This window comes from Cephus cinctus, unplaced genomic scaffold, assembly GCF_000341935.2.
Source record: "Cephus cinctus unplaced genomic scaffold, Ccin1 Ccin1_scaffold0577, whole genome shotgun sequence".
NCBI classification, from domain to species: domain Eukaryota; kingdom Metazoa; phylum Arthropoda; class Insecta; order Hymenoptera; family Cephidae; genus Cephus; species Cephus cinctus.
This window is the reverse complement of record NW_014333226.1, coordinates 232,342-249,385: the sequence shown is the minus strand read 5'-3', so window position 1 is coordinate 249,385 and position 17,044 is coordinate 232,342. Positions and strand designations below refer to the sequence as shown.

Below are 17,044 nucleotides of genomic sequence, written 5' to 3'. Positions count from 1 at the left end.
CCCGGAATATTCCATCGTATTCCTCGAGATCCTCGCAGAACCCGGAAAAATGACAGGGCATAAATCGTCCACGGAATAAAGAATACCAGAGTGGCACGGGACTGCGAACACAGTAAGTGTAAGAGAGGATACTGTAAAGGGGAGTCGCTATGCTTTTTTCCTTTTTCCCCCCTTTTTTTGTTACACCCATTTCGCCTACCCCCGTCCTCGTAGACGAGGAGAACGACAGCGTCGACTTCTCGAGAAACGGGACGAGCACGTAGAGAGAAATCGTTCTACATATTGCGGGGAATTGATCGTTTTTTATAGGACGCCTCAGGGAGCATCCCCAACGCTCGGAAAGGCACAACGGACGCCAACGGGTGGGTGATCTATGCGGTCCGTGATTGCCAGAATTTTGGTAAAATGAGGCGGATACCCGTTGGAGGAGTTCCGCCATTTAAAAATAAAGTACCGGCGACGTTCCACTTTAAGATCGTAACGTGTACACATAGCGTCGCGACGTCTCGCAATCGCGCTGGATCATTCTCAACAATTACTTAGACGTCTTGTCGTCTGGCTGCTTGCGACGTACAGTAGTCAATTTATTCGGGGATCTCTATGGCAACGATCTTTGATCCCACGAGCTCCATGTTTCCATTGTAAACATCGGCTTCGTGTTAGAGCAATATTATTGCACGGGGGTTCCCCGAACCCCTACTGCAGGGATACCGAAAGCAATATATTGTTTCGGATAGGCCAGGTGCGAAACTGTGTAAAATCGCATTATAACCCATCGAATGGGACTGTGGTAAAAATGTGTCATAATTTCGTTTCCTCTTGTCGATTGGCAACCCTGTAACATTTTTATCTTGAGAAACTACCATGCTGAGATTTTAGGTGGATACTTCTAAAAATTGTGTGTTGATACGATAACGAGGGCTGAGACGTTTTTCGACTATGGTTAATTGGTACGCACAGTTTCCTGTGTTTTTATCTCTGAACTCACCTTTTTTTTTTCACGGGTATGCATTTTCCCCGCAAAAACCCAACAACTGGCACGCGCTTACCACTCTGCGTTAATTCGTACCAGACCAACTACTCCTTGACTGTGTCTTTCAGGGACGTAAATTTCCTATGTATTTTCACGCATCCATTACTCACTTTTATTCTCAATATCGGTTTCCTTTCCCTACTTTTTTTTTCAAGTCTCCGACACATTTACGCTCTGCACATGTCGCCCACTTCGTACCATTTCGCTGGACTCCAAACGAAATTTCCATGTCTCCCCCCCTATCTCAACCACGCCTATACGCTGATATTTTAACTTTTCAAAGTTTCTGACAAGACGGTTCCTTTCAAATTTTAGTTTACAATGTAATCTTAAACGCGATAAAAATCTTTACCGTAGATTACTGAGACCCCACTTATACCCCAGAAAAATTTTAATTTCAATTTTCAACTAGCCAAAAACCCAAAGTCGAGCAATAACAATGAAACAGTCTTCCGTGAGAACCCCCCCCCCGAGCAAGCTATTAAAAAAAAATTCTCAAACCCCTCCATAAAGAGTTACATAAAAAATAAGTGTATCTCCAAGTGACACAAATGACTAACACGCGTTAAACGAAACCCTCGCAAGAAGACTACTCGACGAATTCATAAAGTGCATTTCGTAAAGTAGCTATAGGATGACGGGGAAGGGTCAGCGGGAGGGGGGTACCGACGCCGCACACGCTCGTAACTTGAATTGACCTGAACGTGGGGCGCAGAGAGCGGAAGCGTCGAAGACAGCAGAAGCGTATTTGTGTCGTATCGCGTAAGTGGAAGTCTTAACACGTCATATACGTACCAGTTGAAATAAGCTGCTGTCGATGACAGCACAGCTTTTTGCCACGGCTTGTAACTTAAGTGAGATAAGCAGCTAGAACCAATCTCGAAGGTTGTTTGTTTACGCCGGCAAGAAGCTCGTTTAACTTATGGGTTTACTTCGCCGCGAAAATCGAGTCGAAAGACTCCCACGTAATTACGGCAATTCCTCGAGGCGTCCGTTTATATCCCATGGGATAAACTGTGGAATGCCTATATCCGTGTGTATATACTATTTCAGAAAGTGTTATGAAATAAAAAAATAACATTTCATTCTCAGCAAAGTTCGTTACCGGATAATCGTGGATAAACTATAAAATTATTGTCACACTGTGGATTAGGGATGTATCGATCGAAATTACTGCCGGCTGCTCATTCGTTAATTATCGAAAAAATATTAGTCAAGTTAGCCGCTAGACATACAGGTTATGTTGTCTGTAGAGAGGTATTCGAATGTGGGCTTATTGGCAGTATTTAAAGTGATTAAATAAATTATATAAAATTAATCGAATTCAACTACACTTCTGTTTCCGATATTGTATAGATATAGGCACTCCGTATTAAAGTATCTGTATTGTAACTAATTAGTAAGGCTAGTTAGTAGTAGTAATTAGTAGTTAAGGCTGGTCTGCAGAGAATTTCAATCAGATCTCAAATTTGTCTATCGAACGCAGACGTAATAAATCATTTAGCAATACGTAATTGGAATTATAATACAATAGAACTAGTCGAATGAAGTTTTCTTTTGAAAGCGATGTCCAAGAACAGCCAGTGTACCGATCGCGTGTCTGAAACAAATTACCGATTGAAGCAATACGGGTATGTCAGTAAACATTAAGGTCTCACAGAATGAGGAGGTCTCGTTAATGTCGTACCGATTATCCTTTACGCGTTAATCGAGCTCGATCAAAGTCCTTTAGTTTATTGTCACGCAATTGTACAAACTTAATCCGTATAGGTTAAGCTCGAAATCGTGAGAATAATTAAGAAAGACATAACCTCACGTCGAGTTCACTGATTGCGTGATTTGTTCGTACTCATAGGACGTATAGCCCTCGCTATCTGCCCAAGGGTTTTACCTACGCCTTCTTGGCAATCTCCACGCATCTGTAACTCTTAAAGGCGAGTGTGTTAAAACGTATTCTAATGCGTGCGCGTGCGTGCGTCCGTTCGCGTAAGCGTGTGCGGGAGAGCGCGAGGTTTAACAAGGGTCTGACAGGCTCGTTGCCGTTGTTATTTATCGGTTATGTCGGCGCATCTCCCATCTCGACGAGAGAAGCTTTGCCTGCCTGTTTGCCTGCTCCTCTCCCGTCGGTTAAATGTGTATAAACGTGTTACGAATGGTGCGGGGACCGCGCAGACCTGGATAGGTTATGTGGCTGCTGTTACTCCTGGCGATGCCTGGTGGTGGAGCCGTTCCTGTTGCTTGCGAAGGTAGGTGTAGATACCAGTCTGCTGGTTATGCTCCTTATGGTAGAGTGTGTATAAGCTTGGCACTAGCACGTGTTAAAAACATAACCACTTACTTGAATGAGGTTAAGGTTTATTTATCGCGAGCTCTCCTCCTTCTAACCCCAACAATCCACTTTACCATCGCGAACTTCTTTACCGACGTGCATCACGTACTGACCGTATCCGAGATACACGGTGGATGGCGCGAGTCTCGCGTTTTCGAAAAATGTATTGTTTGTTACTAGAAGATGGAGATATGAGGTTTATTGAGATTGAATGGGGATTTCTATGGCGACACGTAGAGACACTCACGTTTTTCCATGCTCTCCATAAATCATTGTATACTTTCGATTGATATTCATGACGATGCACCGCAGTCCATTCTACAAAACCGGGAATGAACAAAGGACCACCCATAAATATCGATTGGCTTTCCGCCATTATCCCGAGGGTATGTTAATCCTCGTGTTTACGTGTTAACTGCCTTCTTATTGTTCGCGTCTACGTCAGTTCTAAGTGGCCACTGAGTTACGGGTTGACGGAACACTGCTTTTGTGTGCTGCTAAGGAATAACAATGAATCGGAAGGATATTACTTCGATCTTTCATTGCATCCGTGAAGGATTTATCCGCTTCCTGTGCCTTTCGTCTGTGGGATTCATGTTGGACGTGGCAGCACCACGAATACTGATATTGTGACAAATGAGATCCAAATGGGACGGACACGCGGTACTGTAAGTCTCACCCGTTGATTACTAATTTTTTTCTATGCTTCTACCAACTTCATTTTTCATAAAAATCATTTATACAGTATACCCACTTTGACATGACTGTACGTTCCTTTTGTATTATTTCGATGACAGATACATAAATGTATTAGACAAATGGCTTACACGGCTACCACCTCACATTGAAATTAATACAAATGGGGATGCGCATGCGTTAGAATCATGTCCGACACGAATGACTTATTGTCTAGTTTCGACTGTTCAGACGATTCCTTCTACCTACGTCATTTTATCAAGTCACTCGGTACTTACCTTTCGTGGCTTTTTCAACGGAGACAAATAAATAGGAAGGAAACGATCCTGGCATAACGCTGTACTACTACAACCCTCCAAATTGCAGTTAACGCCACCGCGACAGATTTACCATGAGACCCCGTGGGACTTGTCCCCGTGACTAAGCACTCCCCCGAGACGACGCACGCTCATACATGTGAATTGGGAAAATTTACGAGTGCCCTCGACACAGCAGAATCCCGTCAACGGGATAACAACAACCATCAGCAACCGCGGAGTTCCTCGTTACGCTTTTAATCGTTTCATCAACTTGTTGTTATGCCGCGAATGACCCGCCATCTTGACAGCGATTTGTGAACGCATCTGTTTGCCTCTTTGGCAATTTTCTGAACGACGTACACTGTCCACGAACTCGCATACGAACGAGTGACACTAAAAATTGCACCCAACGAAATTATTTCACGTTCCGTTACGTAACTCAAGCCAGAAGTTGCCTTTTGGACATCTCAAAGATAACTCCAGAATTGAGGTGCTGTCTGGATAATTAGTGGTAGAAAATTCCGTACGTTTTCACATACCTGACATTTTTCTACGTACTCAGGTATTTGCATCTCTCGACACTAGTCAAACTGTTACTGTAAAAGGTGCTGGCTCGTATAATATTTCTTTCTTGCTTTATTCATTCCTTCTTTTTCTCCTGGGAAAATAGTGAGACCGTAAAGCGTGTAATTAGCATTCGAACGGCGTTCGAATTGGAAGGGAGGATGAAGGAGGACCGTAAAAAAAGGTGAGCCATGCCAGGGAGAGATTCTATCTTGTAGAATTATGTCTTTATTAGGTAGAATCTGTCCCCGATGACTGTAACGGTTTCCTGAAACGAGCCCAGTGCACACTGGGTGGACAGGATATATGCAGGTGTCCGTGGAAAAGAAGGGAAGAGCTAAGGAGACTGTCGCATCGCGCTTACTCGAAATTATGCGATCGTGCCGGGCGATTGTCATTTTGTGTGCTTTGGGGTTTGAGTTCAAACCTGCCACAGATCAAGACGATTTTGGAATTGTTTTCTTTTTTGTACCATACGTCACCTCATTGCCGTGTTTCTTCGGTAGCTCGTCGTAAATCTCACATTTTCTTCCCTCAGTTTCTTATTTTTTTTTTTTATGTGTTCCGTTAGTTTTTCATACCTACATCTTGCCTTTTTTCTTAGAATTCGAATTTCGATGTACATTTTTTCCCTAAAGATCTTTCCTTTGTATAATGCACCCATAACGCTGGACCAATCGGAGATGAGATTCTCGAGATGAATTTATCTCATGAAATTTGAGAACTCGCTACATAAATATTTTTTAATATATGAAAAATTTCGTAATATTTTATATGTTTAATAATTATTTTAATTTATTAACAAAATACAAGATTCTACGCTAAAAGTGAACCACGAGCTTTTTCACCAAATTCCTAGTTTATCTGGGTTAACGAATTTTGAACATAAGGCCCATTCTTGGTCCTTGACAGGATACTTGACAAATGACACCCGTAATACTGTTAGTAACCAGTATCCATTCAGTTCCGCTATTGTTCAGTCTCTTCTGTGGGAAAACCCACACTTTTCGTTTCCTTTGTTCTCCGAGTAGGTATGTAGGCGTCGTCTAACAGTTTTCACGCTTTGCGAAATGGACTCTTTAACAGGGTCAAATCTTTACAGTTTTCACTTTCGACCAAACTCATGTTCTCCGTTACGCGTAACCTGTGAGCCGTACTATTGCTTCGGTACTTTTCATGTTATTCGACAAGGCGTTAGAGCTTTTTACGGCGTGTACCTCGACGCCGTGGTCCTTACACTTGAAAAGTCGATAAAGACAGGAAAGCACAGCGTGCCCAGGGGAAAAACGCGCAATAAAGCAGCGGGACGAAACAGAAGGAGAAAAACGACGACACTGACTAAGCAGCCATCTTATCCATGGGAATCCTGTACGTATTTAAATTTTTAGTGACGTATTTATTATATGTATATCCTCAAAGTTCAGTGGGTTGAATAGATTGGTGATATATTGAGGTACACATTATACATATATATATATATATACATATAATTTTTATTTAAATCAATTAACATGCTAATGATAAAGTAATTCTGTTATCCTATTTTTATGACTTTTTAAGTCATGGAAATTTGTATTTATTTTTTTTTTAATAATACATTAAGGTTTACTTGAATAAAATATATTTTGGTATATTCCGTAATAATAATAAATTTCTTAATAAGCATTTACCCATTTTCTATATACATTATACAAGGCAGAAGTATCCGCCATGATGTATTGGGATGGGTGTTCAGTGTTCCATTTTGAAAATTCAATTTCCAAAAGTGGATCCGGTTGAGCGATTGCATTGGAATTGATTTCATTGATCGAATTCAGATCCATTGTATAGAGATTGAACTACTGGTATACCGTGGCAACCCATATGTATGGGTTAAGGCAACCACATGTTATTAAACGTATGATTTTGGTAAAATTCATTAATTCAATTTCGAAAGATACGTCATATACGATTAAACTGATTTCTCTAGAGACTCACAAAAAATGAAATAGTGAACTATGAAATTGTATAATTAAGAATTTTCAAATTTTTGTAATTATAAACTCGTCAATTTTTTATTGTCCTATTAATTTTACGAGTGTCATAATTTTCATTTATTGAGAAAAAAACCATAGAAGAATTTCCTATTATCAACTACCCTTACTTCTAAGAGGACGTCAGACATACAACTCCTTTACTTAATTACATGTGACTGGTCTTATCTAAATTAATATAAGTCATCATTTGTCACATAATACAATCTAACAAGGGGATTATACCATCAGGATGTTTCTTAATAGAGTAACAGATAAGATCACCCCCATAGTTGGTAGATCGCTGGATGATATCACCAAATTTTTCCGTAGGGTCTAAAATGTCTGGCCGGATAAATCACACCGATTACCGATAAGATGATTCCAAATTGGTAAGAAAATGCTGCCGGATGAGGGGTAGGTGGTAAGTACGCGATAAAAAATTCTTAGGGGTGCATCCGAGACCATACCCTTAGTTATAAACTACCTTTCGTTAGTAACTCATATTTTTTGTCTGGACAATGAGAGGAGCAGATATAATAAATAAATTTAAAAAAGTGAGCAGGCACCTATCCGCCCTTATTAACGTTATTCATAATGATTACTTTCGCACCCCTATCGAAATCATCGGCGCCATTAAATTCATGACGCGCCTTAATAACCCAGGACAATGTTTCACGAGCGATTTGTCATCCCGGAATTGAGTCGCGTTGCAAACCAGTCGCATCTGTAGTTGGTTGGTTATGATGATTATATAGGTGTAGCATACGATATGTCGCACAATGCACCCCGCTGAATGCCCTCCTAACCATTAATATATGGCTGAAGGAGTCATTGTTGCGAATTAGGTCCCATTGAACGGGCCTTTGTTGGGATCGACGGGGGGCCCGTTCCTTCGGTAGCAATGGCCGTCACATGCAGTCAGTACTGCCAAGGAGCTTTTAATGAACTTTTTAAGTGGACGCTACTTTATTCGGTCTCTTGGGGTCCGACCCGACCACGTGCTCCCTCTATGTCCAAGGGTCGACATTCTTCCTGTTCTCCTCGACGCTCTTCTCGTAAATGGGTGACTGGAACGAATTTAATTTGACGTAACGAATATCTTTTGGCTTTGGCAGGTGTGAGTGAAGCCTTGTTTCGTTTTTTTTTTCTTAGTCCTTTAAAGCGGTTATTTCACGAGATTGCGTTCGTTGAGATTGATCTCCAGAAGTGATTACGTATGATACCCACGCTGATTTTAATATGGATTAGAATATATTATGCATATTGCATTTTGAATTTTGCGTATCATTATAATGGGAATGTAGCCAGATCCGGGTTGTTTTGCATAAGAAATATACTTAATTATATAGCTTTGATTTGATATTCTTTGTAAAGGTTTTGTTACCATTGTTATTACTCGGCTCTTGCAATTTTCATTCACATATCTTCAATTTGAGCAATGGGATCGTTGCACATTTTGGGTTGGTAACGCAACATAGCGGTGATTCTTTAAACCAGTGTCTGTATTTTTTTCGAAATGGGTAATCTACTGTGGGACATACGCTATGTTGTTTTTCATAAGGTATTTTATCGACGGAGGGCAAGTTGTGACTTTACCGACAGTGTTCAGTTTTTAAAACAGAATCTGTTATACCGACTATATAGTTTATGTATTTCACGTCATATGGCGCTATATAAATATTCCAAGTAGGTATCCTCTATCAAGAGACTCAGTCGAGTTTCGCGCGAACTACAGGCAACCGGCAGTACATCCAAGGCGAAGTATGTACATGCAGGAGTGCTGTGAATTCCTCTCAGAAAAAGTATTGAAATGATGCAGACTAAAAATGCCCGTATGATCTGTGCTGTGCGGTTCTCATATGTAGAATATACTGTGTAAAATGATTTCAATACTTTTTGTTAGGGGAATTAACAGCACTCCTGTACCTGGCATAATTTCTTTATACTTGTTTTTCTGGAGGCTTACAATCATTTCTGCGAGATTGATGCCTTCAATCAACACGCTTTTGACGAGGGAATAACAATACGAATTATATATATTATTATTATATATATACATATATATAATTACAAAAATTATCTTCCACAGTGTGTGTAAGACGTGTAACGTCAAAAACAAATTGATATTAGCACCTATGATTGTGCCGAAGATGTATTCCTCGCCAGATGACACATGGTACTCAAGGTATGGCGTTAAAATCGCATTAAATTTTCCACTTTAGTAAGTTCAAACACTTGTATTGCAAACATGAGATCTTTTCATGGGTCGTTGGTCTTGAAGATCGTCATGATATCTCACAGGTAGTATACACTTTCAGTTACAAGAAACCAGAACGTATTACGTTATGGCTGTAGTCATCATCAGACAACATTATTCTTCAGACGTCCAATGCCTTCTATCTCAGTCTCTAAGCAGTCTCCTCTCTGCAAAAATATAAAGAAAAAGAAAACAGGTATTAACCAAATCAAATAATAAAATTGAAACGTGATTCATTTAATATCTTTCATCAGGCACAATACCTGAAGGTATTCTGGTGGGTTACGCGTGAATCCCACTCCTGCCGGTGTTCCAGTGAGAATCACGTCTCCTGGCAGAAGTGTGAAGAATCTATAAATAACAAAAATATAAAATATACTTAGCTCATGTCTTTTTTTATCACCGATACATTTATCTCTTCTATAACAATACTTTAAGTATTTATACTTACTGCGAGAGATATGCAACGATATCTTGCGGCTTAAATATGAGCTCACTGGTATTTCCATCCTGTTTAAGCTTCCCATTAACCCAGGATTTTACAGAGAGATTGTGAACGTCGCAGACGGCTTCTTTGGTGACAACAACTGGTCCCAAGGGGCAGAAAGTGTCCATTGCTTTTCCAAGGAGAAATTGACCCCCGTTACGCTTTCCCTTTTGCCAATCACGCGCCGATATATCTTGGGCTACTGTATAACCAAATATATAATCTTCAGCCTCGTGATTGTCCAATCCTTTACATTTCTTTCCAATCACAATAGCCAACTCTGCCTCCCAATCGACTTTCTGTATGGAACATAAAATTTTTTTTAAATTAATATTGTTTTCAAGGAAACTACAGCCGTTTACCAAAATAGCGCTGCAGTATTTAGTTCAAAAGTTCGTTAACTGTTTGTGCAACCTGCGTTTTGGCCGAAGAGTCAACTAAAAATAACTGACCGCTAAGTCAAAGACTGTTCTGAACTCACGAATGTATGTGTATATTAACCATGACTTATCTATAGTCAAAGTTGACTCGTGCTTACTTAACTAAACGATCAATTGAAATCAACACATTATTCTATACTTTGCCGAAATATCAATGAAACATTATTTCGCAGTGCACGCATGTCACACGAGTTTATCCACTTATTTTTCGTTATCGGGCATTTATCTTATACTCACGTCGGATATCTTTGGCAAATGTATGTCGTCGTACGGACCAATAATATTACTGGGAAACTTATTGAATATAACAGGATTTTTCGGAGGTTCCAGACCCTGCTCTGTGCAGTGTCCACTGTAATTCAGACCCACGCAGGCTAATTTGTCCATTCGAATAACTGGCGCTAGAAAATTCACATCTGCTTCCGGTATCACACTGCGGCCTTCAGCTACTATTCTGAAAAACAATTATTTCTAATAAAGATAATTGAATCTTCATTTCCATTGACCACGAAAAGACACGCGATGGTTTTTTCTTGTCAGGAAATCCATAAATATTTCTTATATATAAGCATTGAAAAAAATGCAAAAATTTTTTTTTTTCAAAAACAAAAACTATTTTATGTTAACTTGTATCTCATTCTGCTTATTGCGTTAGTATAATCTTTCAAAATGTCATGCAACATTCTTACAAAAGCCATTGGAACAAGATTTAATGGACGTTTGTCATGTGGTGGAAAATACCAGTGATGCATAAATACGTGCATATTGTAATTATTGTTAGGTAAGAAAAAAAATTGTTAAACATGCTGAAATATTTATTTTCATTGTAAATCAAATTTTTATCTAGTCTGGCAAAATGTCTGACAGATTTTCATTCACTCTTGTACGTTCTTTGTCTTACTTCTTTTACGCGTTAGAGGTATACAGTGCAGCGAAACTAATTTGAGGTTGAAGACTATATTAATATGTATGTGGACAGTGTCTGCAATCGATACGTGGCATATGTGCAGTATACAAACGATAAGAAAAATTGTTACGTAACTTTTTAATATATTCCGCTTGCGCTGACTACCTTTATTGAAATAAAGACACGTCTTCTTTACTGTTGGGAATAATAACTGAAAAAGATAACTGACCCATTTTACATGAGGATAAATTTTATTTTATGAATTTTTGAACGATAATAAATAAGAGAGATAAAATCGATCCGATTAAAATTTAACATTCTTGAAATTACGTACTAGAAAAGACAACACGTTATTATGGATTTATGTATTCAAGATTAAATAATTTTTAGTCGTTATCGTGTAATATACTCTATGCTATCTTGGTTATCAATTTATAAAATTAAAGCAAATATGATAATAGAGAATCAACAGTGATACGTGATATCTAAATGTAAGAATTGAATAAAAGTATAAACATTTTTGAAATTTCTATTCAGACAATTTTAAGGATGCATTGATTAAGACATTAATTTTCATTTTAAACATGTATAAATCATTGTTATTTATCACTTCAACCAGCTACTGTTTTACGCTGATCCAGACTCTGGTAGAAAGTAACCATTACTCTCAAATTGAATAGTAATTGACTAAAGTTACAAATTTGAGAAGCTGAATAATCGACAGACATTTTCCACCAGTTAATATTCATAAGTTACGCAAGATTCTGAGTAATTCAAGATGCGGCAGGACGGTGTTTTTCTGTACAGTATGAATTTTTTTTCCTACAAAAAAAAGCAGGTAGTCTCAATAAAGTACTATTGGGGTGGTTGGGGGGCGGGGGGTTGTATTTTTAGTGAGTCGGTTTCAAAAACATCAGGTACCCTCCTTGCAGACATAATAAGGGGAGGTTCGTGTGGTAAGGTCAAAAGAATATCTATTGGTTGACTCCTGCGTGACGTAGAACAGTCTATGATTTTGCGCCTTTGAAAATGCTTAATGACCATCAGGGTAGGTAAGATCAAGCGGAAAGTATAATAGAATTTAAGAGCAGCAGTTTGAGTGGAAAAGGTGAAACAACATCTGTATACTGATAAGAGATTATACATATAGTGATAAAGTGGTAATGTAAACATGAATTTGTAGGGGGACCCATTGCAAAATTGTAAGGGAAGGCCAGTAAAAATAAGTTTTGTAGGTTAACCTTCTATATGGGAAAGTTTTTATCGAAACAATCGTATCTATTTTATATGTATTTTTTTAACGGATGAATTGATATCGTTGAGAATCGAAAGAGTCAACCAATAATGAAAATAGGTTGGAAATGTCTTTGGACTCAAGACACAAACCTCTCTACGGCAGCACGAATGTCGAAATCATCTTTCCTAGGAAAATGAAGATATTTTATAAGGACAAATTTTATTTATACCTATATATGTAGTTTTTTAACGTAAACCGCATGACGATCTCAAGAGAGGCTTCGGAACGGATGATGCGAACGTTATTGGGAAATGTTCATAAATCATAAATATAAATGTTGGCAATAAATAAGGATACTTAGGCCATCATTTTTATGTTAACCTTGTACCGATAAATATTTGTTTGTTTCAATTAATTGCAAGAACTCCACATATTTTGGAAAATTGTATTTTAGGAAAAAATGATAACGTCTCGTTCATTTAATTTTTTTAATTAAACTGGATAAACTAATCATGTTTAATTATTCTTTATGAACTTTACGTGCGATCTGTTGGAACTGTATGGCAGAGGGATATGGCAAATAACTGTGAATCATAGCTGTCAACTTTCCCTGTTATTTGCAATTTGGGCGATCAAAGTGTCAAGATACGAAGTATCGAACGACACGACGTTGTAATTTAAGCAAAATTATTTTTAGTTTCAAATTCCAATTTTTTTGTAATTTATGGTAGATTACAGTTATCGGAGATGTGATTACCTTTTAGCCTTTTTCAAGAGATCGTCTCCACCTTCTAGGAATTTTCTCAAATTATTTGGAATTTGAGAGTCGATCGCCGATATTGCAATAATATCTCCACCCTGTTTGAGCTGCACTCCCAAATGCTGAGGACCGCCGCCATTTTTGTTTACGAACTGGACGAATCTGTAAATACGAAATATTGTCATTAATAATAGAATACTATTTTTTCGATTTTCTCTTTTAATACACGAATCCTCCCCGAAATACGCATTTTCCAAAATATTTTTGAGTGCAACTCGACGCGCATTTTTATCAAATATTTTAGTTGCAAGCATTGAATTATTGTAAAACACAATTCCACGTAATTAGTTTTGTTGGTGAACTACATTTTATTTCCTTTAGCTGTATGAAAAAAGTAATAGTAACTGCTCAGTAGCTCATAGCAAACTTCTTACGTTATAAAAAAATGGCACATAACGATAAGACCGATATGTAACTGGTCTGATATCAATATTTGATTTATCAGCAGCTGTAATAAATTTATGTAATAAATTCATAATACGTATCACACTGAAAATTTCTGACGAATAAATGTCACCTAAAACTAATTACACTAATATAAATATTAATAACGTAAAAACGTTCAAATTTTCAATTATCAAATTTAAAAAGCTACTAGTAGTCCTCGTTACCTGCACTTTCTGCACTTTTAAAAAAGTGCAAATTCTTATTGGATGATATTTTTAAGTAACCAATGAGAACTTGCCCTTTTTAAAAATTTCAGAAAGTGTAGGTAACAAATCTAATATTATGCAAAAAAAAATAAGAAGCATAAACCTAGATAGGATGCAGAAATCCAATGAGCGGCCCCACACGTTTAAAATCGTAACAGTTGGTAGTCAACACGTATCTCTTCTAGGTTTAAGTCTCTTTTCACCACAGACACGATAACAGATTAACTCAGAAAAGTCACGAGTCACGATCCTACAAATATCATTTGGATCACGTAATTCCGTTGTGAATAATACAGGTAACGTAGTTAACCTATGACAACTGCTAATTCCAATTGATTAATCTTCTCTTGACACGTCTACTTTCCTACGGACTGAATTATTAAACGTAATGAGAACGTAGTATTTTTTAAATCGTATAATTATTTTTAATGGTCGTACGAACTGAAGGTATAACAAACTTTTTTTTCTACATATATCAAAAAAAAGTTTAACGTTACTAATCTAGTATCTCGGTATATACGCCCATTGCGCAATACTGCCGGCTCGGAGCGACTTCGACTTACCGCATATCGAGCGTGTGGCTGCGTGAAAAATGCCTAACAGCAATCCAGGCCAATTGCGTCGCTGACCCATTACATGAAGTCTTATCACTAAGAGAACCTCTTGAGATTAGGATAGCTTTAGTTAAGAGTCGCAACTTTCCGCGAAGTGGCATTTTCACTGACCAGTGATGTTTCAATAGGAATTTACGCAATGCTGGGCTCTAGTAAAAAGCGTGTATATTACGTTAGGCCGGAAACGCTCGCCGGGAAAGACGAGCACGAACTGAAGCCGTAACGACGTTCTAGCCTTTCGCTAGAATTGGAAGGGGTACCTCAAGGTACCCGATAAAGATGTGGACGATTTTTGATCAATTCATTTGATAAAGGCATAGTTCATGATCCTTTTGAGGATGTTTGCGTGGATGATTAGTTAAAGATTTTGAAATTCTTTCTAAAACGATTAAACATTTGTATGGATTGTATTAGTAGGTGATATTTCTAATGCTACGTGATTGATTAGTTTGTTAAAATTTATCCTCATTGTTGCGTTTCTGTCTGATTTAATTTATTGTGGTAAATACTTATGATTAGATCAACAATTGAGATTGAAAGAATCGTTCAGAAAAATTATGAAAATGTCCTTAGATATAAGTTTAATTGATATTGATTATTGATTGTCATACATATTAGTTATTGTTACATTTGATTTATAAATGACAGATATTATTTTATAAAATACATTATATATTGAGGCGTTACTGACACAGTTAATTATTATATAATATAATATTTACTTAATTATGTGATTCGTCGAAAAATGTTGGCCTTGATATTCGTAGTATTGATGATAAAATTACATACGAAAACTCATCGTTTTATTATATCAAGTTCAGAAAGAGCCGTATTGGATAAATTATTTCGGCGCGCGATTTTCTCAGTATATTTAATTATGACTATGTAAACTATAGGAAGACAATAATAAAATCGTGTTTTACGCAACCGGAATTACAAATGTGATTTCGTTAAGGCGGTATATTTAAAGCATTGTATACAATTTTTTTACAATCTAAGTTTGTGTAATTCTCCATTTAGGATTCTGAGCACCATGTACTTTAATACAAAATATTTTACACAACATGTGGCATTATAACATAATGATATTATATTTTGACTACAGAAGAAGAAAAATCTAAATTTCAAACTCCATAGGAATTTCTTATTTTCATTTTTAATTAAATATGGCGGCTATCACGTGTTGAGGTTTATTTACCAGAGACGTACTAGGCGTCAGCACTGTTGAATGTCTTTTCCATGCCGGCGTCGGACGAAATCAGACACTGTTAGAAATGGCTGCACGTTCGATTTCGAAGAAACGAAAGGTTAGTTGTTTTCCTTATTATATTCTGTGGTCTGCTATAATTATAATTCCACTGCTCTTTCACACCGAGTATTATATCACATTTATTATACAAATTTTTCAAAAATTCATGTTGGGTTTGTAGACGGCATGGCTACTAGTCGGCCATAATCCCTTCTTAATCATGTATTTATTGTATATACGCATACATTTTATTTCTTCTCTTTCAATTCATGTTATGTAATAAATGTTGTGGCGCGGATTATAATTTTGGATTTTTATAATTCTCAAATTTTTAATAGAAGGCACATGTCAGAATGTTTATTATTGAATTAGTGTCACTATCTAGTATGTGCTGGCGTCGTTTTGATATATTGAACGCCGTGCAGATATAGAAGACAACTTATCAATCTTTACTATTATATTTGATGCATGATTTGTTTATAGTTTGTAGGAGATGGTATCTTCAAAGCTGAGCTCAATGAGTTCCTTACTCGAGAGCTTGCTGAAGATGGCTATTCGGGTGTTGAAGTGCGAGTAACACCTACTCGCACAGAAATCATTCTGATGGCAACGCATACTCAGAGTGTCCTAGGAGAGAAGGGACGTAGAATTAGGGAATTGACATCCGTTGTACAGAAAAGGTTTAACTTCAAGGAACACACTGTAGAATTGTATGCAGAAAAGGTTGCGATGCGAGGTTTGTGTGCCATTGCGCAAGCTGAGTCCCTGCGGTACAAGCTGATTGGAGGTCTGGCTGTTCGAAGGTATGTACATTATTTTCAAGAAATACTTCTCTTATTTTTCTTAGTATGTAAATTTTGTCGTAATCATTTGATCTTTATTCTGTTTTCTCAGGGCTTGCTATGGTGTTCTCCGTTTCATAATGGAATCTGGAGCCAAAGGTTGCGAAGTAGTTGTTAGTGGAAAATTGCGTGGTCAGCGTGCAAAATCCATGAAGTTCGTCGACGGTCTAATGATCCATTCTGGTGAACCCATTAATGACTATGTAGACACTGCTACTCGACACGTTCTTCTTAGGCAGGGTGAGTTTCCACATAACAACTCAATAACGAACTATTGATATACCAATTTTATGTAACTACAATATCTGTTACCAATTCTAATTTCAGGTGTCTTGGGAATCAAAGTAAAGATCATGTTGCCATGGGATGAGACGGGCAAAACAGGACCAAGAAGACCACTGCCAGACAATGTTTCAGTGGCTGAACCAAAGGACGAAGCTCTTCCGTTACATCCAACTTCGGACGTTAAAGTTTCAAAGCCAGACGCTATTCCGCCAGCTCCAATTGCTGTCTAATCGGATGTCTTTTTGCAATAAAGTCTGAAAATCTGATACTGATTTTCTGTGGTATTTTTTTGAATCCACTAATATTGGCACTATTTT

At 37.7% G+C, this 17,044-nt stretch overlaps 2 protein-coding genes across 3 annotated transcripts; one reads left to right on the top strand and one right to left on the bottom strand.

Annotated features, from left to right (window-relative positions):
- Window positions 1–8,859: 8,859 nt before the first annotated feature.
- LOC107268700 (fumarylacetoacetate hydrolase domain-containing protein 2A) lies at window positions 8,860–14,583 on the bottom strand. Of its 2 annotated transcripts, XM_015741734.2 has the most exons (7): window positions 14,301–14,583; window positions 13,022–13,186; window positions 12,414–12,449; window positions 10,358–10,574; window positions 9,645–9,979; window positions 9,457–9,544; window positions 8,860–9,360 (listed from the first exon to the last, which is right to left on the bottom strand). In XM_015741734.2, exons 1-7 carry the CDS (start codon window positions 14,450–14,452, stop codon window positions 9,298–9,300), a joined length of 1,056 nt encoding a protein of 351 aa, XP_015597220.1. In that variant the 5' UTR covers window positions 14,453–14,583; the 3' UTR covers window positions 8,860–9,297. The 2 variants fall into 2 exon arrangements, with proteins under 2 accessions (XP_015597220.1, XP_015597221.1); XM_015741735.2 differs by lacking the exon at window positions 12,414–12,449 and having other exon boundaries at window positions 14,301–14,581.
- A 954-nt stretch (window positions 14,584–15,537) lies between these two features.
- On the top strand, window positions 15,538–17,029 carry LOC107268701 (40S ribosomal protein S3). The gene is made up of 4 exons (XM_015741736.2): window positions 15,538–15,658; window positions 16,084–16,403; window positions 16,495–16,682; window positions 16,770–17,029. Exons 1-4 carry the CDS (start codon window positions 15,626–15,628, stop codon window positions 16,955–16,957), a joined length of 729 nt encoding a protein of 242 aa, XP_015597222.1. The 5' UTR covers window positions 15,538–15,625; the 3' UTR covers window positions 16,958–17,029.
- The last annotated feature ends 15 nt before the right edge of the window (window positions 17,030–17,044 follow it).